A 25,924-nucleotide genomic window follows, 5' to 3' on the forward strand; every position below is an offset into this window, starting at 1 on the left:
TTACTGCGAAGGGGGTCAGTGCCCCTCACCCCTATGTTGTTTAAGGGTTAAGTGTGTATCTTCCTGTCATTATGAAGTGGCCTTCTTTATCTCTAGAGATGCGTTTTGCCATTAAGCTTACACTGATACTAATACAGAATTTTTTGTTAATTTTTCTTATGTGTCTTTTCTTGATCCTATCTATTACTTTCAAACTTTTGTTATCCTTATTTTAAACAGGACTCCTGCAAAAATCATCTAAATGAGTTGCTTCTTCACTGAACCTTAACAGGAACAGCCCACTTATACTACATGGTTTACTACATCTTTTTACTAAATGTTTTCTATGTACTCTACTTCTTTTCTTTTTCTTTCTTGCCTCTTTTTCCTGGATGTGGGCAGAGGGAGGGTTGCATAAGAATGTATTTTCTTGGTTCTTTTCTTCTATTAGTTTGGAAGTTATATGCTTGTTCACCCTAGTATTTACAACATGCTTCCTTGACTTACCAAACATTAATGTGCACTTGTACTTTTACCCTTTTCCCATATAAATACAAGGACCTCAGAAAGTATAATATTTATCCTCAATCCAGTTTATATGCCTTTGTTTTTCAAATTCTATATATTTTAAATTCAACAGGCCATTATTTTCATTTTGTACAAATATGCATTTAGGTTTATCAACATATTTTACCATTTTTGTTGCTCTTTATTTCTTTATGCATCTTCAACTTTTCAAAGTCATCATTCTTCTGCCTGAAAAACAACCTTTGGCATTTCCTTTAGTGAACGTCTTCTAGTAATGAACTCCCTCCATTTTTCCTTATCTGAAAATGTCTTATTTTTGACGGGCATCTTAAAGGTTTATACACCGTCTCCTGGATTCATTCCACTGTTATTAACAGAAGTGAACCGAGTCTTCCCAGTGCTCCTTTGAAGGTGATCTTTTCTCTCTTCTAGCTGCTTTAAGATTTCCTCATCATTACTTTTCAGTAGTTTTATTATGATATGCCAAGGTGTGCCTTCCTTTATCATGTTTATCAGTAAGTATGATAAATAGAAAGAAAACCACAGTTTCACAAATCTGTGACTTTCTTTCTTCCTTTGGTTTTATAGTTCTGAAACACGCTTCCCTCAGACTCTGCTTCTGTCCCATTCCATGTCTCCTCTTCTTCCAATTCCACAACTACATATATTAAATTTTCTCACTATATTCCTTTTACTTTTCACACTCCCTTATACTTTTTTCCATCCCTCTGCATCTCCATGCTGAAAATTTTCTTCTGAGCTATCTTCCAGTTTACTAGTTCTCTCTTCAAATGCTTCCAATCTTCTGTTAAACCCACCTGTTGAGTTAATAGTAGGTAAATAATTTTCTGGCTTAGTTTTTCTCTTATAGCTTCCATTTCTCTTCCTTTTCTTCTGTCTCCTTCCACACCGAAAACGTACAGATCTTACAAAGTCTGGGTCTGAAATTCTAAAATCTAGAGTCTCCGTGGATTTGTTTCTATTGTTTTTCAGATTGTTTCTTCAGATTTTTGTTAATGTCATCTTGTCTCCTTTTGTGCTTAGTTATTTTCTAGTGTGTGTCAGACAATACACTTACTAAATAGCTTATAAAAATAATATAAGGCCAAAGACAATAATATCTTCCTCCAGGGAAGATACATATCAGCTTCTGCCAGGCACCTACTATTACAAGCAACCCAGGATCAATGCAATTTCACTTACTGAGATAGACAATTTTGAGCTGAGATACTGTCTCTGTGAGGACCTGCAACCTCCTGGTTCATTCTTACTCCTAAAGTACATATCCATCAGTGTCCCTACCCCCAAGCAAAGACTAGGCTGGGCATGGCAACAGAAATTCACATAGACAAATTATAGACTCCAAACGCTGTCCCCCAAAGCTCAGCCTTTCATCTGCCCTCTCCAGATTCTGCAAACATGCTCAGCTGAAAAAGAGATCCCCCAAAACAGGCTTATATCCTTGATCATCTCACCTCCTGAAGACCCTGAACTAGTAATTCTTCACAATCTTGCTGGGTCTCTGATGTGTTCAGTTTTTTTTTTTTTTTTTTCCTATTCTATCCTATTTTTACTAGAATTGCTCAGCTGGTCTGCATTACCTTGTCAGTCCTTAACAAACACAAGTCTACTGGCACTTTTTGAGCAGTTGCTTTTTAATCTAAAGAGGTCTAGAACTGACATAAGGTAGTATGGTGTAACAATGTGTTGAAATGAGGATCTGAAGAAAAGAAAAAAAAACATAACAGAAAAATCTATCAACATGCCTGGTCTTATGTTCACCTCCAATAAGCTCTTCCTACTTTTCTACAACATCATCACTTCACCAGTTTATGTAAGTCACAGATTCCATCAAATTTCGCTTCCCCGCTCCTCCAAACAACCTAGACAGAGATAACAATCTTTACATCCTATCACTCACCCACTTTGTTTTTCAGTAAAACAGAGAACAGCCTTTCATTTTCAAATTCAATTCAACAAAACATTTACTTAAAGCTTATTATGTGGCAAGGAGTGAAGTAAATGTGAAAGATTGAGAATAAAGAAACTCTGCTCTCAAGAAGTCTGTGGAAATGCCTGTACTGTATTTGTTGCCTTGGCTATTTCTTTAAACAAGTAACCTTGCCAGCTACTCTTCAATAATAGTAGTACTTGACACAGATCTTGTTCCAAATTGTCACATACTAGATACACATCATATACTTCACATATGGCCCAAAAATGTCTGGAAAAATGCATTATGAACAGAGATACTTTAGTACAAATAACTAATATGTAACTGGTTTCGACCCGTACCCTTTGTGAAGCCAGTTGTCCTACACTCTGTGACCACATACAGAGCCCTGTTTGGCGTACCTCACCCTTTTCATGTGTTAAACCTCCTTGGCTGGAACCACATCAAGATCACATAGAAAAGGGCTTCTACCATAGCTACTTAATCCTCACAATTATTTACTAAATTAAAAATGTTTGTAAAACAGTTACAATCACAGCATTAAATCTGTGACACAAAGTTTTACTAACCTTAAAAATGAAACAATCACTAGTGCCCCAAGAAACAGCTCAAGGATGTTAAGTTGCATGCCATCAGGACTCTAGTACGGCTGCAACTGTCAAGGTCATCCTTCTCAAAATGTTGTAAGTAGAGAATAAAAAAAAACAACTAATCATAGCAGCTGCTTTGTCTACTGCAACCAATTTCCAAGTTAATATCGTTTGCCTTGCATTAAAATTCATTCTGCGTTGATTTATCACGCCAGTTCTGCAGCTTCATTCAATTAAAACAATGTCACAACACTTTCAAAGAAAATCATTTCAAACAGCCCGAGCTAAGTGCAACTTTCAAGGCCAAAACAAGGGAAAGAAAAAGGGGAAAAAAAGATGTTCATTAACCCCACTGTTTAAATACAGACCTTCTCTGTGGCTCACCAATTATATTTCTGCCAAGTGGCATGTTAATTTACAAAGAAGAGGTTTACCAACAATTATGTCTAATGTTATTCATTGCTGCTCACACTTCATTTTAAATGGAAATGATAGATTTTTCCCAATGACAAAATGTAAAGCATTATAGAAAACCCCTCCATTAACCTTTTTAAAATTTCATAAACTCCTGCGACACATTATCAAAATAGATAATAAAAAATGGATTTCCAAAAGCACCTCAAGTGAAACACTTCTAAGAACTCATAAAGTGTAATCTCTGCCTAAAATGTGGGGGCGATGGGAAAGACCAAGATTTCATTTTAAAAATGCACTTTTTTGGATTGCTTTTTGCACAACAGATTGATAATCTGTTTTTAAATATTGTGTCTAGTTCTAATTTCTAGGGTGATTTTAGTTAGATGCCTTACACATCTTCCATTATATCATACAAGCAACACACTGGGTATGAAACAAATACATTCACAGAAGCGTATATGTATATTTGTCAAAGTCTTTCACTTAGCAGAAGACAAAAAAAGGACCACACCCAATCTAGTCAACACTAGTGGACCTATCTTATATAAGTATGTGAGATGAGAGAAGAGCTGTGGCTATTTATTAACAGCACAACTGTTTTTAATTAAAAATACAGAATGAATACAGATGCTCCTTGACTTACAATGGAGTTAAGTCCCAATAAACCCACCATTGAGTTGAAAGTGCAGTTTTAAATTTATGATATTTTCAATTCCAATGGTTTTATCTGGAGATGGCCCCACCATAAATTGAGAAGCATACTGAAAACATATTACTTTCGAACCATTGTAAACAATCCTAAGGCAGACCACTGTAAGTTGGGGACTATATATCAAAATGTCTTGTGTTTTGAGGGAAAGTGAGCATCTTATGCCTTGCTACCTTCATATTAATTATCATAAATTAATAAGTGGCCAAATATATCTCCTGGAGAAATAGCTAATTTATAAAATGTAATTAACACTACAGGAAACATTTGGCAAAACCTTTCACATACTGGGCCTTTATAAACATTTTTGTTCATGGCACACATGGCACATGTTATGTACAAGTGCTGTGTAAGAAAAGGTTTCTTACAAGGCTATGTAAAAACAAAACAAAAATTTAAAACTGCATACTTCCATGCTGAAATAGAAAGTGGAAATAACAACTGTTTTGTTTTTATTACTGACTCTGTCCTTTGGGATTTATCCTGAGAACAGCCAGTTAGGCTTATTATATGAGAAATTTCTAAACATATGAGTTCCAGTGCTGCATACAACTTACAATTCAGTGACTGAATCCTCCCTCCAGCTTTACTGAGATATAATGAACAAGGTTTAACTTGTGATGATTTAATATGGGTATACATTGTGAAATGGTTACCACAATCAAGCTGATTAACACATCCATCACCCACACAGCTACTGCGCTCAGACATGCACACGCACGCGTGTGTGTGTCATGTTAAGCACCTTTTCATATGCCTTTTGGACATCTGTATATTTTCTTTTGAAAAAATGTCTATTCAAGTTATTTGTTTATTTTTAAATTGGGTTATGTGTTTTTTTTTTTTTTTTTTTTTTGCTGTTTTGGGCTGAGTTAATATTCTGATCTTTTGGATATTAAACCTTTATCAGATATAAGGTTTGTAGATACTTCCTCCCATTCTGTAGGCTGCCTTTTCCTTTTGTTGTTTCTTTGCTGTGCAGAAGCATGTTAATTTGATGTAGTCCTGTTTATTTTTGCTTTTGTTGCTTGTGTTTTATGGGTGTAATATCTAGAAAAATCATTACCAAGACCAGTATCAAATACCTTTATATTTCAGTGTTTTTTTCCTACATGTTTTACAGTTTCAGGGAATTCATTTAGGTCTTTAATCCATTTTGACTAAATTTTTATGTATGGTGTAAGATAAGGGTCCACTTTCATCTTTGGAATGTGAATATCCAGTTTTCCCAGCACCAACTGTTTAAGAGACGATTCTTTCTCCATTGTGTAGTCCTGGTACCCTTGTCAAAGATTAGTTGACCATTTATTCATAGATTTATTTCTGAGATTCTATTCTGTTTCACTGGTCTATGTGTCTGTTTTCATGCCAGAAGCAAATTATTTTGAATATAATTTGCAATCAGGAACTGCAATGCCTCAGCTTTGTTCTTTCTCAAGATTGTTTTGGTGTTTTTTAGGTGTTTTTTGTGGTTCCACATGGATTTTAGGATTGTTTTTTCCTATTTCTATGAAAAATGCCATTGGAATTTTGACAGGAATTGTATTGAATCTATAGATTGCTTTGGGAAGTATGGAAATTTTAACAATAATCTTCCAATCCATGAACATGGAATATTTTCCCATTTATTTGCATCTTTAATTTATTTGATTAGTGTTATAGTTTTCAGCGAGCAGACATCTTTTACCTCCTTGGTATTATTTCTAATTATATTATTTTTTTTTTTTTTGAGACAGAGTCTCGCTCTGTGGCCCACACTGGAGTGCAGTGGCGCAATCTCAGCTCACTGCAAGCTCTGCCTCCCCGGTTCACGCCATTCTCCTGCCTCAGCCTCCAGAGTAGCTGGAACTACAGGCACCCACCACCACACCTGGCTAATTTTTCGTATTTTCGGTAGAGACGGAGTTTCACCGTGTTAGCCAGGATGGTCTTGATCTCCTGACCTCATGATCTGCCCGCCTTGGCCTCCCAAAGTGCTGAGATTATAGGCGTGAGCTACCGCGCCCGGCCTATTTCTAATTATATTTTTCTTTCTGATGCTACTGTAAATGAGATTGCCAATTTTTTTTGTTTTGAGATGCAGTTTCGCTCTTGTCACCCAGGCTGGAGTGCAGTGACACGATCTCGGCTCACTGCACCCACCGTCTCCCAGGCTCAAGTGATTCTCCTGCCTCAGCCTTCCAAGTAGCTGGTATTACAGGCCTGGGCCACCACATCCAGCTGACTTTTTTGTATTTTTTGTAGAGACAGAGTTTCACCATGTGGCCAGGCTGGTCTCGAACTCCTGACCTCAGGTGATCCGCCCGCTTCGGCCTCCCAAAGTTCTGGGATTACAGGCATGAACCACCATACCTAACCTCTTAATCTCTTTTTTGAATAGTTTGTTGTTACTGTATAGACAGAACACTGATTTTTGCATGTTGATTTTTATATCCCAGAACTTTACTAATTGAACAGATTTTCTGACGGTGTCTTGGGTTTTTCTATATACAAGATTATGCCATTGCAAACAGAGACAATTTTACTCCTTCCTTTATGATTTAGGTGTCTTTTACTTTTTTTTTTTTTTGAGACAGTCTTGCTCTGTTGCCCTGGCTGGAGTGCAATGGTGCAATCTCAGCTCACTGCAACCTCCACCTCTTGGACTCAAGTGATTCTCCTGCCTCAGCCTCCTGAGTAAGCTGGGATTACAGGCATGCATCACCATGCCCGGCTAATTTTTGTATTTTTTAGTAGAGACAGGGTTTCGTGTCGGCCAAGCTGGTATCCAACTCTTGACCTCAAATGATCCGCCCACCTCAGCCTCCCAAAGTGCTGGGAATCAGAGGCATGAGCCACCACTCCTGGCTGCCTCTATTTTTTTTCCCTTGGCCTAACTGCTCTGGCTAGCAACTTACTATATTTAATGGAAGAGGCAAGGGTGGGAATCCATGTCTGCTTCCTGATCTTAGAAAAAAGCTTTCAGCTTTTCACCATTAAGTATGATGTTAGCTGTGGGCTTGTCACACATAGCCTTTAGTATGTTGAGGCATAGTGCTTCTACACCTTATTTGGTTTATCGTGAAAGGATGCTACATTTTGTCAAATGCCTTTTCTGCATCTTTTAAGATGATCTTATGGGTTTTATCTTTCATTCTGTTAATCTGGTGTAGGCTGAGTTAATGATTTGCATATGTTGAACCATTTTTACATTCAGGGGGAAAATCTCACTTGATCATGGTGTATGCTCCTTTTAATGTGCTATTCAATTCAGTTTGCTAGTATTTTGTTGAGGATTTTTGCATCTGTTCATCAAGGATACTGGCCTATAACTTTATTTTCTTATAATGTCCTTATCTGGCTTTGGTTAAGGGTAATGCTGGCCTCATAAAATGAACCTGGGAAGTGTTCTCTCCTGCTCGGTTTTTTGGAAGTCTGAGAAGCGTTGGTGGTAATTCGTCTTTAAATGTTCGGGGGAATTCGACAGTGAAGCCATCAGCTCTTGGGCTTTTATTTGTTGGGAGGTTTTCACTTAATGATTGAATCTCCTTACTCATTATGGGCTGTTCAGATTTTCTGTTCCTTCATCATGTGGTCCTGATAGGTTGTATGTTTTAGGAATTTATCCATTTCTTCTAGTTTACTCAATTTGTTGGCATGTATTTATGCACAGTAGTCTTTTATGATCTTATTATTTCTATGGTATCAGTTGTAATGTCTCCTCCTTCATTTATTTTGACTTTTTTTTCTCTTGGTTAGTCCAGCTAAAGGTTTGTCAATTTTGTCTACCTTTTCAAAAACCAACTCTCAGTTTTGTTGACCTTTTCAGTTGTATTCCTGGCCTCTATTTCATTTATTTCTGCTCTGATCTTTATTATTTCAATCCTTCTGTTTAAGCCTCTGGTACCCACTATTTCCAGGTAGTTTCCCATCCATTAAGAAAAAAAAAACCCCAGGAAATTTTTACTGTGAGAATGAAAACTATGTAATTTCACTACACAGTTTCTTCTATGGACTATGTATTGTGTGAGATATCATAGATTAAAAAAAAATAAAACAGTAAGAGTGAGTTTCTGACTTCAGGAACGACCTGGAAGAGTCATGCAGATCACTGCATACCATGTGATAAGAGCTTAAGAGGTGGGTACAAAGTGTTCTAAGGGGAACCAACTGCCTGTAGGAGTCAAAGCACACACACATAGCAAAAGGAGCACTAGAGCTCAATATTGTGGGATGAGGGAGCGCTGGGCATGTTTGGTGGGAAGGAAGAAATAAGACAGAGGTGTCACAGAGAAGAAAAATTAAAAGTACCTGCCATTTTTACAGAAGAGTGAATTGCTTAGGTGGCTGGCAAACATGGGTAGCAGCAAATAAAGCTTGAAAAGTAGTTTGGTATCTTTTAAAAGGCCTTGTGCATTGGACCTCATACTCTCACAAATACGGTCTTTTGCTCTTGTCATAAAACACTTGTTGGCTTGTATTGCCTTCATATTGTTATTAATTGGTTAAATAATCTTTTTTCTAATTGTTACTTAGCATCTGGAGTGACTATCTTCTTCACTTGAATTTGTTTTGAATGGTTTCAGCTTATTATCCAGTTATATCAGTACTCAAAGAATGTTACACTGTAATTTAGGATATCCAAATTCGCATACCACAGATTTCAAATTTTGGTTTTAACTGGTTATTAATTTTTCCCCTTTGCTGCTGGTGTCAAATGGAAGTATCACGAGTGCAAGGACTACGTCATTCAACATTTCTTAGGCGCTGAGTATGCTGCAGTTATGTTTTGAGTGTTGAAGTATGAGCCAACTTCTGGCCTGGGTATTTTACATGCATTAAGTCACTTAATCCTCAAAACACTGTACGGTGCTTACCACTACCACCTACATCTAATACATGAGAGGTAACATCAGTAGCCCAAATCCTAGAACACCTAGATTGATTCTTCTAGAGTTCAGACACTTAATAAATACAGCCTCTCTTCTAAAGACCTTAACATATACGCTGATAACAACAAAAATTCATGGTTAGTATTCTCACTATTGTTAATCTTTCAAAATGTTTACTACTCAGTTTATAGAAACTCTATTCAAATCCAAGTTTACTTTCAGAATTAGTCCCGTTGTGTTTTATAATTTCTTCCCCACCTACATACATACCAAACATATCATTACTATATCATTTCAGATCATCACATCTCGGTTTCTCAATATTTTCGTATCTTTTGCTGATTGTCACCACTTTTAACAATCATCACATATATCTTTATTCTCAATGAATGGCAGTACCAGCAAGGCCCTTCCCTCATTCTTAGCCTTCATATGTGAAAGATAAAGAAATTCTAAGATTCTCCCTGTTTAATCTGTGCTCTTCATTTCAACTGCCACTGCCTGAGTTCAAGCTCTCATTATTCCATACCTGGATTGTGGCTATATCAGTACCATGAGAGCAATCATGTCTTTTCATATTCCTGTGCCCTGTTACCTAGCATGGAACACACACTAACATTTCTAGGATGAAGAAATGATACTAAGATTTTGCTGTTTTATATTCAGATATCCTTTTTAGTGTTCAAGTTCTAATCACTTTTCAAATTTTAAGAGGTTTGTTTTAATCTGTCCTTAACATGGCAAATTTATACTATTTATATACTATCTTAAAAGTACAAAGGAAAGAAACTATCAAAACAATCATTGTTCTGTAACCCCAAACAATACAGCATTGAAGTTTTCAAAGTCAATCAATTCCCTACCAGATAATAAAGAAAATATTTAACAATATGAAACAAGGAGATGCTCAAGTTTATGACAGACAGGCTGCTTACTGACGACACTGATTTTGGACTTGGGAAAAGCAGTGTTCTATGGTAGACAAAACAAGATTTCAAGAAATCCCCAATTTATTTGGAAGCTACCTTGTTGTAAATCCTGGGTTTATTAAGATACAAAATATGTTTTCTGGCTGGGCGCAATGGCTCCCACCTGTAATCCCAGCACTTTGGGAGGCTGAGGCAGGAAGACTGCTTGAGCCCAGGAGTTCAAGACCAGCCTGGGCAACACAGTGAGACCTTGTCTCTAAGATAAAACAAAACAAATATCACTTAAATATATATGTATTTTTTCCCAATGAAATGGTTAACTGAATTTAGCTCAAAAGCTAGTAGCTGAAAAGTTCAACCTCAACATCCCTAAAGTAAAGGCAAGTGACCTCAAAAACTAAGGTACTTTTCTGCCCAAACTGAAATCAAAAGAAAATATAATCTCATTATCTTACAAAATAAATTTAGGTCACCTACTTATAAACAGGAACTGAAAAGCGTGGAAGAGTTCAAGCGGTATAACCTTTGACTGTTTCATAGCCCATTTCATGTGTGACAATTTTGAGGGGTTAGGATGAGGAAGATTCTGTTATTAGCCATTTTACTCCCAGAGACACTGCTCTCTCAAATTGTGCTGAAAGGAGACCATCACCTTGAGCTTTCCTTTAATCTTTATCAGAAATAGCTCAATGTTCCTGGAATATGCATAGCACTGAGAAGCAGATTTCTCCTCGATTTCTATATTATATACTTTGGCTATTTCAGCAAGAATCTCAGAGATAAGGAGATTGAATCCCTATGAGTAGATATCAAATTATCATCAAATTATACATAAAAGTCCTTTGTAGCAGTAATTTTAACAGAGTAGATCCTAACTCTTTTTAGATAAATCACAGACAAACGTTTCTCTCTAATCTGAGTAATTCTTCCCTAACAACTCCATCTTTTCTTTTGTTCTTCTAAGTACTGGTTCCTATCAAATATTAAAATATATTATTTACAAAAGAAAGTGCCTGCATTTTTAAAACTCGGAAAGGCCTTATTAAAGAAATGTTAAACTTTGGAAAAATATCAGCTATGTATTGTTTTCAGACTATCTTGTAACCTTTTCTGTAATTATTTACTAACATCCCAAGAAATGTAGTATATCCCAAAGCATAAAAAGCCTATGAAATATTTGGTACACAACAGGCCCTACAGAGTGAAATAAAGAGGAAACTTCAAAACACAACGAAGAGTCATAAATTGACTTTTACTAAACTGATCTAGTTGAAATTATGTATCAACAGTAAGTTTCCCTACCTAAAATGTAAAGATATGCCCTACATTATCAAATCACACTGCTAAATTAAAACTTTAACAGGTTAATATGTAATCTGAATCACTTCACAACTCCACTGAATAAAAATATATACTAACCTTATGAGAAAAACTACCTTTAAATAGATTCCTGTACAAACAATCAAAGAGAGATGTGCAGATCTTACTTTTAAAGATTATTTTCACTCATAAAATTATGATCATATTCAGGCAAAAATAAAGTGTTAACCTGGGTACTGAAAAAGGAGACTTTGAATATCATTAAATTTTGACTTAATACCATTTGTTATTCAGAAGAATGAAAGTGAAAGTAGTATACATCAAGACTCCTGAGGTTCTTGATTAATCCTTCCTCAAAGGAACAAAGACTTTAAGGAAAGATAACTTACTGAATTGGCCCCTCTCCCCATAATCCCTCTAAAACAAATGCCAGCTCAACACCCAATTTGATACCAGCTTCTCAAGACTGGTGACAAATAACAACCCTATGTTAACTAACTCAGAAGCTATGACTAGCCTAAGCTGATTTGCAAACCCAGGAAAATGAAACAGAAAGAGAACTTACAACTCATGTTCCATCATCAACATATATTATTGTAAGAGTATACTGTGAATAACATTATGAATCTAAACCACTCACAACAGCAACCAGGCTGGGATCCTACAGGCTGAAAACACAATCCTTGAAGAGACACTGTCTATCTTACAAAACCTTTGACAATATGGGTATTCATGATGGCCTAGACCCAAGAGATGCATTTCAAAGCTATTATTCGAAATTAAAGCCCATTTTAAAAACATCAGAAAATCAGAACTATATTCACATAACTCCAAGGAGTCTCACTACAATTTAATCATCAAATCATGTCCAAAGGAAGCAGTTTACCAATCTAAACTGTTCATGCATTTAACAGGACGACTAGTATCGTCAACAGCTAGACCTCGCCAATATTTAACAAATCTACTACTCTGGCAGATCCTATAGAACAATTTCCAGCAACTTGAAATTGATAACTAGGCAAGTTTGATGACAAAATTATTACTGACTCATTCAAAATATAACACTTTTTACTTATGTAAATCAGTTAACTCTATTCATAATCATTTATAACATTTCCATGGATTCAAACAAGAAAACTTGACCAGCCAAATAAACAGTTTGATGGTCTAAATATAACTTCAATGCTCTTTCATGTCTGTAGTTTTATGAAAGCACGAGAAACTTAAAGTCTTAAATAATTTAATCTTTATCTTTCATACAAGACTGAGCTCCTTCAAGAACAGGATTATTTTTCTTATGTGTAATCACAAAAACCACAGAGTGCCTGCTCTATCAGGTGTCACATATTTGTTACCTTCACTCCTCCAAACAATCCTATGAAGTGAACCTCATAACTTCATAGACAAACAGATTCTAAAAAGCAGCCATATGCTCAAAGCCAATGTGATCATCTCAATTATTTTTCGGCAAATATTTATTTCAGTCCCCTTCTCACTGTAAATGAAGTGAATGTCAGTAGCACTGACGTTGAGGTTTCTCAACGTCAGCGCTACTGACATTTGGGGCCAGGTAATTCTTAGTTGGGGGGCTAGAGGTGCATGGAGGCTGACTGTCCTGTGCATTACAGAATGTTTAACAGTATCCCTGGACTCTACCCACTAGATGCCAATAGTACCCCCTCTCCCAAGTTTAGACACTGAAAGTATCTCTAGCCATTGCCAAATGTCCCCATAGGTAAAACTGCCACCAGCTGAGAATCACTGGGCTAATGGAAAGGAAGAAGAGCAGAGGCCTTACACATGCTTATGCAATTTGGCTTGGATCTTGCATTCCTGTGGCCTGACATAACAGCATGCCCTAAGCAGCCACTGCCCGCTTTAGCCTGGGCCCAGCAGGAACATAAATGGAGAAGACCTAAACCCACCCACAGTTAGCCTCAATCAAGCTAGGCTCCACCTTAATCAGTATACCCTCAGCCAACATACAGACCCATGAGCACAGAAATAAATGATTATTTTAAGCCAGCCAGTTTTAGAGTGTTTTATCATGCAGCATTATTGTGGCAATTGTTGACAAATGGAGTCAATAAGGGGAGAAGCCAGAATTCAAAAGCTAGGCTTATCTGACTAAAAAACTTACTGTCTTTACTATATCAGAGTTTTTTCAAAAGAATTAAATATTCTCACCCAGAATGTGCTTGGTATACAGTCGAGATGCAACAGAAGTCTGCTTTATTCATAAGTATTAATTCTGTAAAAATTTTAATACATTTTCAGTGGCCTATTCATATCAGCTTCTCATTCTCACATCATGAGGTCAAACTTCAAAAACGTTGCAAAGGGCACTGCTTTATTTCTCAGACCTTGAGTCTGAGACTTTCTTCTCATATCAGTTTCAGAGCTCTGCACAGCTAAGTCCAAAACACTATCTCTAACTTAACATTGACTTCTGTAGGTAACGTGCTATGTGCAAATGCAAAAGACAACAGGTTTAAAGAAAAAGAAAAGTTTAACAATATTTGAAAGAATGAGTTTCATACAAATATGCACAACAAATACTTACTGTGCATACACCATTTACCAGACACATTCTAAGCACTGGAAATACACTACTGAAAGACAAAAAGATTCCTGCCCTGATAGAGCTTACATTCTTGTGACACACAGCATAAAGACATTTTCCAAGTGCTTCACTCATATTAACTCTTTAGTCTTCATAATCTTGTGAGAAGTTTAATATCTCCATTACAGAAATGAGAAAACTGAACACCAGGAATGAAAAGTCACAAAACAACATCACTTCCCAGGCTTTTGGTTAAGATCAAGTGTAACACCAAAGCCACAAAACAAGCAGCAAAACTAGCGAGAAGTCTTGACTCTGAGTTCCTACTTTGGACCACGGCATGACACTGCCCCTCTGCTAACTCTCTAACCTCACATCTTACAACACTTCCCAAGCACGTTCCTGCCTGAGTCAGCTGTACTTGCTGTTCACTCTGCCTGGAATGTTTTTCTCCCAGATGGTTTTCATGCCTTCCTCCCATCATTCTGTTCCTGTCTCTCCATTCCCATCATATTATAAGAGATTTCTTCCCTGATTACCCTTAAAAATGAATACATCCTTCCATACACAGTCACTATTCATCTGTCTACCCCACTTTATGTTTCTCCGTAACACTGATTACAGCTATAGATTCATTTGTTTACTGTTTGTCTTTGCCACTGAGATGTCCACTCCACGAGACCAGTGACACTGTTTAATTCATCACTTCACCACTTACCGTTTCAGGCCTCCTGAAATGATGCCTGGCAAAATAACCAGGTACATGATCACCTACCTCTCTGCCTGGCTGACCCTGCCCCCGCTCCAAAAAAAAAAAAACCCAAAAAACTTAAAGGAGTGTTTCTCACACTTCAGCAAGCATCAGAATTATCTACAGGGCTTAACAGGCAGATTGCTTACCCCAGAGTTTCTGATTCAATAAGTATGGAAAGGGGCTTGAACATTTACAGTTCCCAGAAAGCATAGAAACTATGGTCCAAGGAGTGTGTTTTGAGAATCACCGATCAAGACAAATGTCATGCTCCAACACACCTGTCAGTAACAGTAGTTCACTGTGGCAAGAAGTCACAACTGGAGGAGGAAGGAAAGGAATATAGTGAAGAGGTGCCCTTTAAACTCAAGTCCTGACTTAGAAGACTATATGAAACATATGTCTTTTAAATAATGCATAAATATCCCTTCCTTGAATAGGATCTTTTTTTTTAAGAGATGGAACCAGACAGATCAACATTATATTCTCTATCAAGGTCTTCCATATTCTATGTTAATGCCCACTGCAGAAACATTATCCCTTAAGGTTTAAATAAGCAAAACAGACAGTTGCTATCCTTTCTGGGATAGTGAAAAACCTAACAGCAGTAGACCCCAATTGGAACAGCTGCCCAAATCACCGTTTCCCATCTCTACAAATAATCCTAATACCCAGGGTAGGCTCACAGTGGTCGTGTCTAGGTAATGGTAGGTAACTTCACTTCCCCAGTCAGAAAGGCCCAGAACACATCCACTCTTCTAAGAATTTTAAAGATAAAGTCTGGGAGGCACCAATGCCAAGTTTATGTCAGTAAGGCTCTCAACCAAGAAGCTCCACAAACTCCTGCTGCCCAAGTTCTCAGATGCCCTCATTCCTAGCCTAACATGGCACTTTGTTTTCCAGCTATTCCTTTAATCCTCTGTGTTACTCAATAATCTTCCAACCAACTCCTCTTTTCCTACATTATCCAAGACTATTTGTGTATTTGCAACCAAATACCTATAAAACCAGAGTAAATGTATATAATCTTTAAAACAAAAAAAGGTTATATAGATCAATTTTTGCAAATTGTAATGCAACCGCAAAGTATCAAAGCTTTTTCCTATTAATTCAACTTAAGACATTTCTCATCTACAGACTAGTATTCTGTCCATATAGCCAATGAATCATAGAGCACAACATCGTATTTCTGACATTATAACTCCTTTTTTCATCTGCTTTCATAAAAGTCCTCTGAAATTTAGCAAAAAGTCACCATCTTTTCTTGGTTTATTCAACAACTATTGTTACCTATTATGTGCCAATATTACGAGGGATACAGCAGTGAATAACAAAGACAAGATTCTTATTTTACGTACACCTTACATTCTTCTGGGGAGACAGAGAGAGAGAGAAAATAAACCAGAGAAATGCCCAACTGTAAGTGCTATTGCAAAGAAAAAAAAAAGACAATGTGAAACAGTGAGTAGCTAGATAGATGGCTTTTAAATAAAAAGGTCAGGGGAAGCCTCTCTGAAGCGACATTTGAGCTAAATTCTTAATGACAAGAAGCAGCCAGCCAGAGATCAGAGCACAACTAACATAAAGGTCCCTAAGACTGGGAACAGACTTGACTTGCTCTAAAAGCCAAAAGAGGGCCAATGTGACTACAGTGTGGTAAAGAAGAGGGAAATCATTTAAGATGAGGTCAGAGAAATAGAATGGACCGTATCACATAGGGTTTGTAACAAAAAGCAAAGAATCTGGATTTATTTAGAAATTAACAGATACAGGAAAAGGAGGCTATTCGCAAGATGTTTATAGAGAATAGTTGAACAATGGACTAAGATGAGGGGAAATCAGATTACAAACAGCGGTTTTAATAAAAATTTTAGAGCTGAAAGGAACCTTGTAGTCCAACACCTTCATTTTACAGAAAGAATGCTGTGGCCCAACCTGTGGCTTCTTGAAGGTCAGATTAAAGATGAACAGAGTTGTGCTTGGTGCTCTGTGACAGTCAGGCCAGAGTGCTTTCCACAATTCCTCATTCAGTTTTGAAACCCAAGAGTCTATACCATGTGCATTTCCAAAGTGACATAGCAGCAATCAAATGGAAACACATTTAGAAAGAAACTTTTTAAATTATCCATGCCAAATTATTCACACTTCAGTTGATGACTGCATTTTTTTAAAGTGGCTAATAATGCTTAAGTATTTACCACCAAATATATCTCTTCCCAAAATATGTGAAGCAGAACAAAATTGAATGAAACAACAAAATATACTTACATCTGGGTATTCTTTTACAGGCACATAAAGTTTCTCTTGTAACTGAACAATAGGTCCCACAGCATCAGGCAATTCTGCACTCCTTTTCTCTGTACTGCCATTTAATGTGTCATTGTACATGTCTTTCCGTACTCTGCTAATTTCTGTTAAAAGTAAAAATTTTAAATGTGTTAGACAAAAAAAATATTCTTGCTAGTCCAGGGGAAAAAAGAGAGGGCAGGGGAGGTTTCATTGATAAAGCGTTAAAACTCAAATAAAGAGCTCCTGGCCTATTCTGTCATTCTCTGGATTAAGCCCATGTTTAACAGGACTACAGCCTTAATTAATTTCTACCACAAACCAATTTTTATACCAATCAAATAACATATCTTATTAAATTAACTTCAAAGCCCAAGCTCCTTCCTAACCGGTATAATATGGACTTGTTAGTTTATCTAATTTTTCCAAATCTAAAGGAGGCCAGTCATTCCAAATGATAGCTTCAGTAAATAACTATAAGAATGCCTGTCAGACAAAACTAATACCAAAGCCTCTTTTGTACTTCAGAACTAATGTGTCTGAAGGACATTTAAATGGGACCACTTCGATTATTTTTAGATATCTTTAGAATATCCAAACAGAGATGTTCAAAAGACAACAGACTGCAAGTTCAGCAGAAGTCTGAGTTTCATATACAAATTTAATGGTTAAAGCTATCAGAAGAGACATCTTAGAGCAAGTAATGGGAGAAAGAAGGACGGAATGCACTTGAGAAAAAGGAAAGGTAAGGAAAAGAAGATCCAAACCAAGAAGAAATGGAGGTAGGAAGAAGAACTAGAGAAGAGGGGTGTTATAGAAGCTAAGAAACGACAGATTCAAGGACAGGGTGATCAACGGTATCAAATACTACAAAAGAATGTAAGATAAACAGCAAAAGATGGTACCTTGGATTTGACTACTAAGCCACTGGTGATCAGAGAAGTTTCAAGGGAAAAAGATGGTAACAGATCAAACTACACTGGGTTAATAATTGAAATGTTAAATATAAAAAAAGGAAGTAGTGATACTTAAAATCAATGACCTGTTTTTAAAAACCTGTATTACTGTTCTTGGATATACATACACATTTTTTTTAAGTAGGAGAATTCTATTTTAATGAGTCGAGTACTATAAAGAAAACGGATCCTTTCAAAAATTACGAAGCTTCTAGTACGCACCAGAAGACAGGCTCCTGTCTACTGGAACATACTGCCTAATAAGGGTTGTCATTATTAAGGTTAGCCAGATGCATATGTAATGTCTCTCTATCCTATAGACTGTGTCCTCCTTGGGAGAAAGGCTTGCATCCATTAGTATTTAAAAATAAAATGTCTTTTATTTTTTTAAATGTATTTTGTATGCTTTCCAAACATGGGGAAGTTCAATCTATTGACAGTTCCTTAGGAACTATCAAATATGAAGGCACTCTTTAATTTTTCTAACTAGTTATTTAAATCAGTTTTGGTTAAATAAAATCCAACACAGCAAAAAGGCAGGATCAAAGCTATTCTTACTCAGTTATAAAATCTTAATCAATTAAAAAAGGCACTGTAAAACATTTTCTGCTTGAGTGATACCAATATTCATTTTATAACAAATTTTATCTCTTAAATAACAATTTGCTTGTTAAAGCTTACCAAATGCTTTTCTCTGAACAGCAACTAAAATCAACAAAAATCAAGAGATTACCTTGGATTTGACTACACGATATGGGCAGAATTTTATTATTTCCTAAGGTTCTTTTTATACTTCTAGCTTTATAATTAAATGTTTCCTAATAATGTCCAGTACCAAATTGGTGTTTATCTTAAATTAGCATATGACAGCAATTCTCAAGTTTTCAACAACCAAATAATAATTTAAACACAAATGCTCATTTACATAATTTCCATAATTACAGCAAGTAATTAACCAAGGGGCATTAGAAAAATTTAATCTAATTAAAATCACACATATATCCTTTAGCCAGGTCTCTGGACTAAAAAAGCACTTTGCGTATAATTATCATTTAAATATCTTTTTCAGAAGCTACCTATTCTTACAATATAGTTAGCAGCACACCAATATCAAAGCCTGAGAACAACAGCAGGAAAGAAAACTATAGATAAAATTTGCCTAAAAATATAGATGCAAACATCTGAAATAAATAGAAAAATAAAAATGCACTAAGACATAGTAGAATTTATACCCTGAGTGCAAGAATAGTTCAATATTGTAGACTCTACTATTATAAGTAACTATAGTAATATAATAAATCTAGGGAAGAACAGTGACTTTCCAGGTAAACAAATTTATCAAACTTAAAAAAAAAAAATCTATTGCAAGTTATCAAAAAATTCACATAAGATGACTAGATTAAAAAATATATAAATGTGCCAGGTGCGGTGGCCCACGCCTGTAATCCCAGCACTTTGGGAGGCCGAGGCAGACAGATCACTTGAGGTGAAGAGTTCAAGACCTGCCTAGCCAAGATAGTGATACCCCGTCTCTACCAAAAATATAAAAATTAGCTGGGTGTAGTGGCGGATGCCTGTAATCCCAGCTACTTGGGAGGCTGAGGCAGGAGAATCACTTGTACTCAGTAGGTAGAGGTTTCAGTGAGCCGAGATGGTGCCACTGCATTCCAGCCTGGGCAACAAGAGCAAAAAACTGTCTAAAAATAAATAAATAAATAAATAAATAAATAAATAAATAAAAAATGCATAAAACCAACAGTCCTCATATATAAGCATCTATCTGGTTAGAGAATACAACTCATCTACCACTTAAGTTATACTTTTATAAATACCTATGTGACCCTCTGATTAATAACACAAAGTTCTATGAGATTCTATTACCCAGCGTGTCCCCAGGTGCCTGGAACACAGCTGGCCCTCAATATATACCTGGTGGAGGTAAACAAAGGGAAGAAACAGCTGGGTTTCTGCAGCATTCAAGTTAAACAAGTCATGGTTCCAGCTCCCAAAGAACTTACTCTAATAAGGAAGACTGATAAGAAGTCTTTCTGCCACCCTTTTTTTCAGTCTCTAAGATGTATCACTCAATTTCATAACACAGCACAAATTAACGTACAAGATAGTAATGATGGGAATAAAAAGGTGACCAAGACATAGTTCCGGTCCTCAAGGGCTTTATAATCTTATTCACTGTTGAGTTTGGCCAACTATGTACTACCTTTATAAACAGGAAAAAAAAAAAAAGTAGAAAATCATCAGCACTTTCTGGTGTGTGACTCAGAACACTCGAGTCAGAACAAGTTCTGATTCCAGTTCTAACAGTAACTGTGATTTTAGACAAGTCTCTTTCTTACAACCTCTCTGTGCCTGTGCTTCATATACTTTACTCAACAAATAAACTGAATCCATTGGTTTCCAATCTTAGTATGCAAGAGCCCCATTTATTCTTTTTCTCCATAATCCTGTTTTTAAAAGTTTTGTCTTTAAAGCTTTCCATTTGTAAGTCCTGGCAATCAGAGCTTCTGGGAATGTTATCCTAGCAGGAGGATACAATTATAGCCAAACTACTATAGAAACATGCAACAAGTATGGGTTTGGGAAATGCATTAGTCCTTTTGTAAGTAATAGCTTCACAGGTGTTCTCATGAAACATAGGAATTCTTCTTAACTAATATGTTGTACACACTATTTTGCTGTATCAAACATTATGACACTCAAATGCCCCACCACCACCGCGCTACCTTCATCAACCCGCAGCAGTTGTTCAGAGAACTAAACGTTCGGAACCGTTTGCTTAATCACACATAGTATAAAAACTCTCCCAACGTGAACCCCAGGCATGTATTTTCTATCTAAATATCCCCAATATCAAGAGAAACTTTTAGACATCTCTAAAGATCTTAAATATTAAAATTTGTTTTAATAAACCAAAATCTGCTCTCCTAAAATTTCTACCAATGGCCACCACTCAGCAGCCCCCCAAACATTTGAAAAATTCTAAAATATCTAAGTGTCCTCTTCCCTAAACCAACCACATGGTTTTACACCCGCCCACTTGTTTAGATGCACTCTGATTTGTCTAGGTCCCTTTTAATATGTAAAACCCTACATTGTACACAACATTCCATAATGATCAATGGGTAAGGCAACTGAGGTTATCAACTTCTAGTCCCAAATCCTGCCCTGTCCATAATCACTGTTTAAGAGTTGATGATGCTTAAGAATATCTTTGCTGACATTTTTGCTGATGGTGTTAAGACAAGTCTCTAGGATTCCATAATTCTACACCTGTTTGTTTAGACACCAATAGAAGATTTCGTTTTTTTTCCTGGATATTTTCTGCAACACATACCCCTTCAGCAGACTGACACTAATCTATCAGCTGATATTCTTTAAGCATGAATAGTCTCCGAGTCAAGAATCCAACTAACTGCAACTTTATAGAGCACACATTTCTTTGGCCCAGATCCCAAAATACAGGCATACCTTGGTGAAGAGTGAAATGTCGTCTCAAAAATAAATAAATAAATAAATAATACACACTCTAGTAACTTGCTTTTTAATCTAGTTGCTCTCTGTACCTTGTGAATTTGGCCTCTTAAAAAGAGCACAGTGAAGTTAAATTCCATGGGTTGTTCTTAGCTCAAAAATAACTTTTTTTCATCAACTACTTGATGAAATCCGAAGCTACAAAGGGACCAGAACCTCCTTGTAGAGCCACCAGTTTAAATAGGAAATCATCTGTTTAGGAATCTACAGGTTATGCCATCAAGTTTAGAATATACACTTTTCAAGTTTTGGGAGTACTTGCCTTTACAGCACTTAGGCTCCTTCCATTTTCTACAATCTTTTGAATTTACTTTTTTATTTTTATTTTTTTTCAAATTTCACTATGCTGAAAACTATTGTGTAGGCCTGAAAACGTGTTACTACTTACTGTCTCGTCACATTTCTCTACTTTAATTATCTTGATTTTTTTCTTTTCTAAACTAAGGTTCAACTGTCAGTCAATTCTGCTCCAACGTCACTGCACAGTTCTATTTCATGTGACCTTTACTCCTTTTTCTTTCCCCTTAATTCACCCAACTATGGATTTCACTAAAAGGTTTTAAAGTCATTCTTATGTTTCAACAGCCTCAGCTCACGTTTGTCTTTGGCTTTTCCATCACCACTACTCTTTTATTGCATCCAAATTATTGTACATGCACTCTGCCACTTTTCTACACATCCTTTCAATATCTGAATTACTGGGCCGGGCGTGGTGGGTCACCCCTGTAATCCCAGCAATTTGGGAGGCCGAGGTGGGCAGATCACTTGAAGTCAGGAGTTCAAGACCAGCCTGGCCAACATGGCGAAACCCCATCTCTACTAAAAATACAAAAATCAGCCAAGTGTGATGGCAGACACCTGTCATCCCAGCTACTCAGGAGGCTGAGGAAGGAGAATTGCTTAAACTCGGGAGGCAGAGGCTGCAGTGAGCTGAGAACGTGCCACCGCACTACAGTCTGGGTGACAGAGTGACACTCCGTCTCAAAAACAAAACAAACAAAAATATATATATATATATGAATTATTGGATTTAACTAACAGATCAATCACTCTGAAAAACTAGAACACTGGAATTAAGGACAACAGGAAAAACTGTTAAGAGAATAAAAAAATATGGCATGAGAAATCTTATAGCATTTAGCAGTCATTTCCCGAAATATATAAATACATAGCTAAGGCTGTGCGTAAAATCAATACTGCAACGTTGGAAAGCCAAAGAATCAAATACAGCTCTACGTTACTATCTGGTTTATAAATTTTTCAGCAAATTTAAACTAAGAAAATGAAAATTAGGAAATGAAACATGAAAAATATTTACTAACTCAATCATAAGCAACAAAATATTAATGAAAAGTAAAATTCAAAACCAAAATGCATCAAAGAATTACTTTCAGGATTTGTAAAAAAAAAAAAAAAAAAAAAAAAACGGTTTTAAAACACTGAAGAAAAACTCACATAAAATGTATCTTACACTTAGTGTTGTGGTAGCTGATTCAGTTGCTCAGCCTGCAATGCTGATGTTATAGACACATATATTTTTTCACTGGTTATCTATCCGCTGTTTCTTTGTACATTACATTTGAATCCATCAACAAAATTTGCCTTATCACTGTACTAGAACAGGAGCTAATAAAGCAATGAAAAGGTTACTATGTCGTTTGACCATAAATGTGCTTTTCAAATTTAACATTTTCCATTAACTTATGGAAAATCTTAGTTGTCAGCAAAATGACAACTATATATAAACCCATACATAATTTGATATACATAAATTTTATGAGGTAGCTTAAAATGACTGCTTTCATCTGAAGCTTAAATAGGCTCCAGTATTTCCACACTGTCTGCAATCCCTACCTCTTGCTAGACATTAAAGTAGCACACTAACACAAAGAGCAAAGTAGGATTTAGTTATTTTAGGTCTTAATAACAAATACTTGTTTTTATTTATATAATACTCATTAAATCTTAAAACAATAATATTAGCAATCTATTTAAAACTGAAGAACAACTGCCACTTCATAAAGAGGTGGCTGTTATGTAACCTCATGTATTTAGGGTTAACAACGATCTCTTCTGTAAAAAGAAACAAACTTTAATTAAGGGTTGACTAAATACAGAGAAAGTTTTAAAGTTATTTTTGAGCCAAGAACCCATGGAATTTACCTTCACTGTGCTCTTTTTTTTTTTTTTTTGAGACGGAGTCTCGCTCTGCCGCCCAGGCTGGAGTGCAGTGGCCGGGTCTCAGCTCACTGCAAGCTCCGCCTCCTGGGTTTACGCCATTCTCCTGCCCCAGCCTCCCAAGCAGCTGGGACACTGTGCTCTTTTTAAGAGGCCAAATTCGGCCGGGCGCGGTGGCTCAACCCTGTAATCCCAGCACTTTGGGAGGCCGAGATGGGCGGATCATGAGCTCAGGAGATTGAGACCATCCTGGCTAACACGGTGAAACCCCGTCTCTACTAAAAAATACAAAAAACTAGCCGGGCATGGTGGCGGGTGCCTGTAGTCCCAGCTACTCGGGAGGTTGAGGCAGGAGAATGGTGTAAACCTGGGAGGCGGAGCTTGCAGTGAGCTGAGATCCAGCCACTGCACTCCAGCCTGGGCGACAGAGCGACACTCCGTCTCAAAAAAAAAAAAAAAAAGAAAAAAAAGAAGAAGAAGAAAAAAAAAAAAGAGGCCAAATTCACAAGGTACAGAGAGCAACTAGATTAAAAAGCAAGTTACTAGAGTATGTATTACTTATTTATTTATGAGAAGAAGTTGCACTCTTTTCACCAAGGCTAGAGTGCAATGGCACAATCTCAGCTCACCGCAACCTCCGCCTCCTGGGTTCAAGCAATTCTCCTGCCTCAGCCTCCCGAGTAGCTGGGATTACAGGTGCCCACCACCACGGCCAGCTAATTTTTTTTTTTTTTTAGTAGACATAGGGTTTCACCATGTCGGCCAGGCTGGTCTCGAACTCCTGACCTCAGGTGATCCACCCGCCTCGACCTCACAAAGTGCTGGGATTGCAGGCATGAGCCACTGCGCCAGGCCTAGAGTATGTACTATTAAGTGAAATATGTTTTGCTTACTCTAACAACCAAATAAATCCGATTTAATTTCAAAGCAACTGCTTTCAAACTGGCAAGAAAAAAAAGCCAAAAAAAACCAAGCTATCACTAATTCTCTAGCTGGAACCTTATTCCAGGGGTTAAATTGTACTCTGTACTTCACAATTCTAAGTCCAAAACCAAAAACTACAAAATTAAATTAATCATAATTCCTCTTTGTATTACCAAAATTAACAATGGTCCAAAATTGTCAATACATTTCACATGCAAAAATTCGAAACAGCAAAAACCTTGTAACAATGTTAATTCGATTTCCCTGATTGTTCTCAGCAGCAGTTCTGTATTACAGAAGTACCTAACAGTAAGTTGCACACGTTCCAGGGGTTATAGAAAAGAACCTCTATCATACCGATCAAATTTATACTTAAGTATACATTTTTTTGGTAAACACAACAAAGTCGAAAAAGATACAACTATTAACAGTAATTATCTCTGGGAGATGAATTTACAAGGACTATTTAGCTTTCATGTTATCATACAAATTTTTCTTACAATAATCACCTATTAGGAGAGTAGAAAGCAGAAAGCTTATGTCAAAACACTGCAAGCATGGGATTGCCTATATAAAAACAGCATAATAAAGACGTTATAATTCATTGCCTCCCAACTCTAAAAATAAAGTGATCTAGTTCTTTTTTACATGACTCAACTAGTCTTCACCAGAATCTGAAGGAGGATATATTACAATACCCTTTTTACTGTCCTCCCAAAATAAAAAGAAAAAACAATTAATGCTCAGTGATTAAAGATTTACAAATATCGTTATGTTCTCACTCATACATGGGAGCTAAAAAAGTTAGCTCATAAAGGCAGAGTAGAATTATAGATACCAGAGGCTGGGAAGGATGGATGAGTGGGAGAAGAGATGAAGAGAAGAACGTTAATAGGTACAAACATATAATTAGATAAAGGTATGACTTCTACTGCTCAACAGCAGATTAGAGTGACTATAGTTAACTAATACATTGTATATTTCAAAGTAGCTAGAAGAGAGAACTTCAATTATCCCCAACACACTGAATATAATAAATACTCAATGTGATGGAGACCTCAAATACTCTGACTTAATCATTACACGCTCTATGTATGTAGGAAAAAAATCACATGTACCTCATAAAGATGTAAAATATATATCAATAAAAATAAAGAAAAGGTAAATTAAAAAAATAAAAGAAATTGGACCAAGTCACAGCTAGTCTAACCCACTTTACTTAGAGTTTCATAGAGGATTTCCCGGCATAAGAAACTCTTAAAATTCATTTTAAGAAATGGTAATTAGAGAATGGAAATAAAATGGAACAAGCCACCTTTTGATGTATTGCTGGCTGTACTATAATAAGTGTAGACCAGTATGTTCACTGTTTTAATAGTGAGTGAAAAAAAGTCTTTTCAGCCCTTTCTTTCACTCCATT

General features: G+C 36.5%; 1 protein-coding gene across 8 annotated transcripts in view; it reads right to left on the bottom strand.

Annotated features, from left to right (window-relative positions):
* Window positions 1–25,924, bottom strand: part of QKI (QKI, KH domain containing RNA binding) — a 166,301-nt gene that overhangs the window by 109,432 nt on the left and 30,945 nt on the right. For all 8 annotated transcript variants that reach the window (XR_004442712.1, XM_033234266.1, XM_033234267.1 and 5 more), the window contains exon 2: window positions 16,880–17,022. Coding sequence is in view for 7 of the 8 variants with exons in the window: in XM_033234266.1 (XP_033090157.1) it covers window positions 16,880–17,022 (143 nt within the window). In the remaining variant the exon portion in view is untranslated. The remainder of the gene's footprint in view (window positions 1–16,879; window positions 17,023–25,924) is intronic.

This window comes from Trachypithecus francoisi, unplaced genomic scaffold, assembly GCF_009764315.1.
Source record: "Trachypithecus francoisi isolate TF-2019V2 unplaced genomic scaffold, Tfra_2.0 Lachesis_group15, whole genome shotgun sequence".
Taxonomy (NCBI): domain Eukaryota; kingdom Metazoa; phylum Chordata; class Mammalia; order Primates; family Cercopithecidae; genus Trachypithecus; species Trachypithecus francoisi.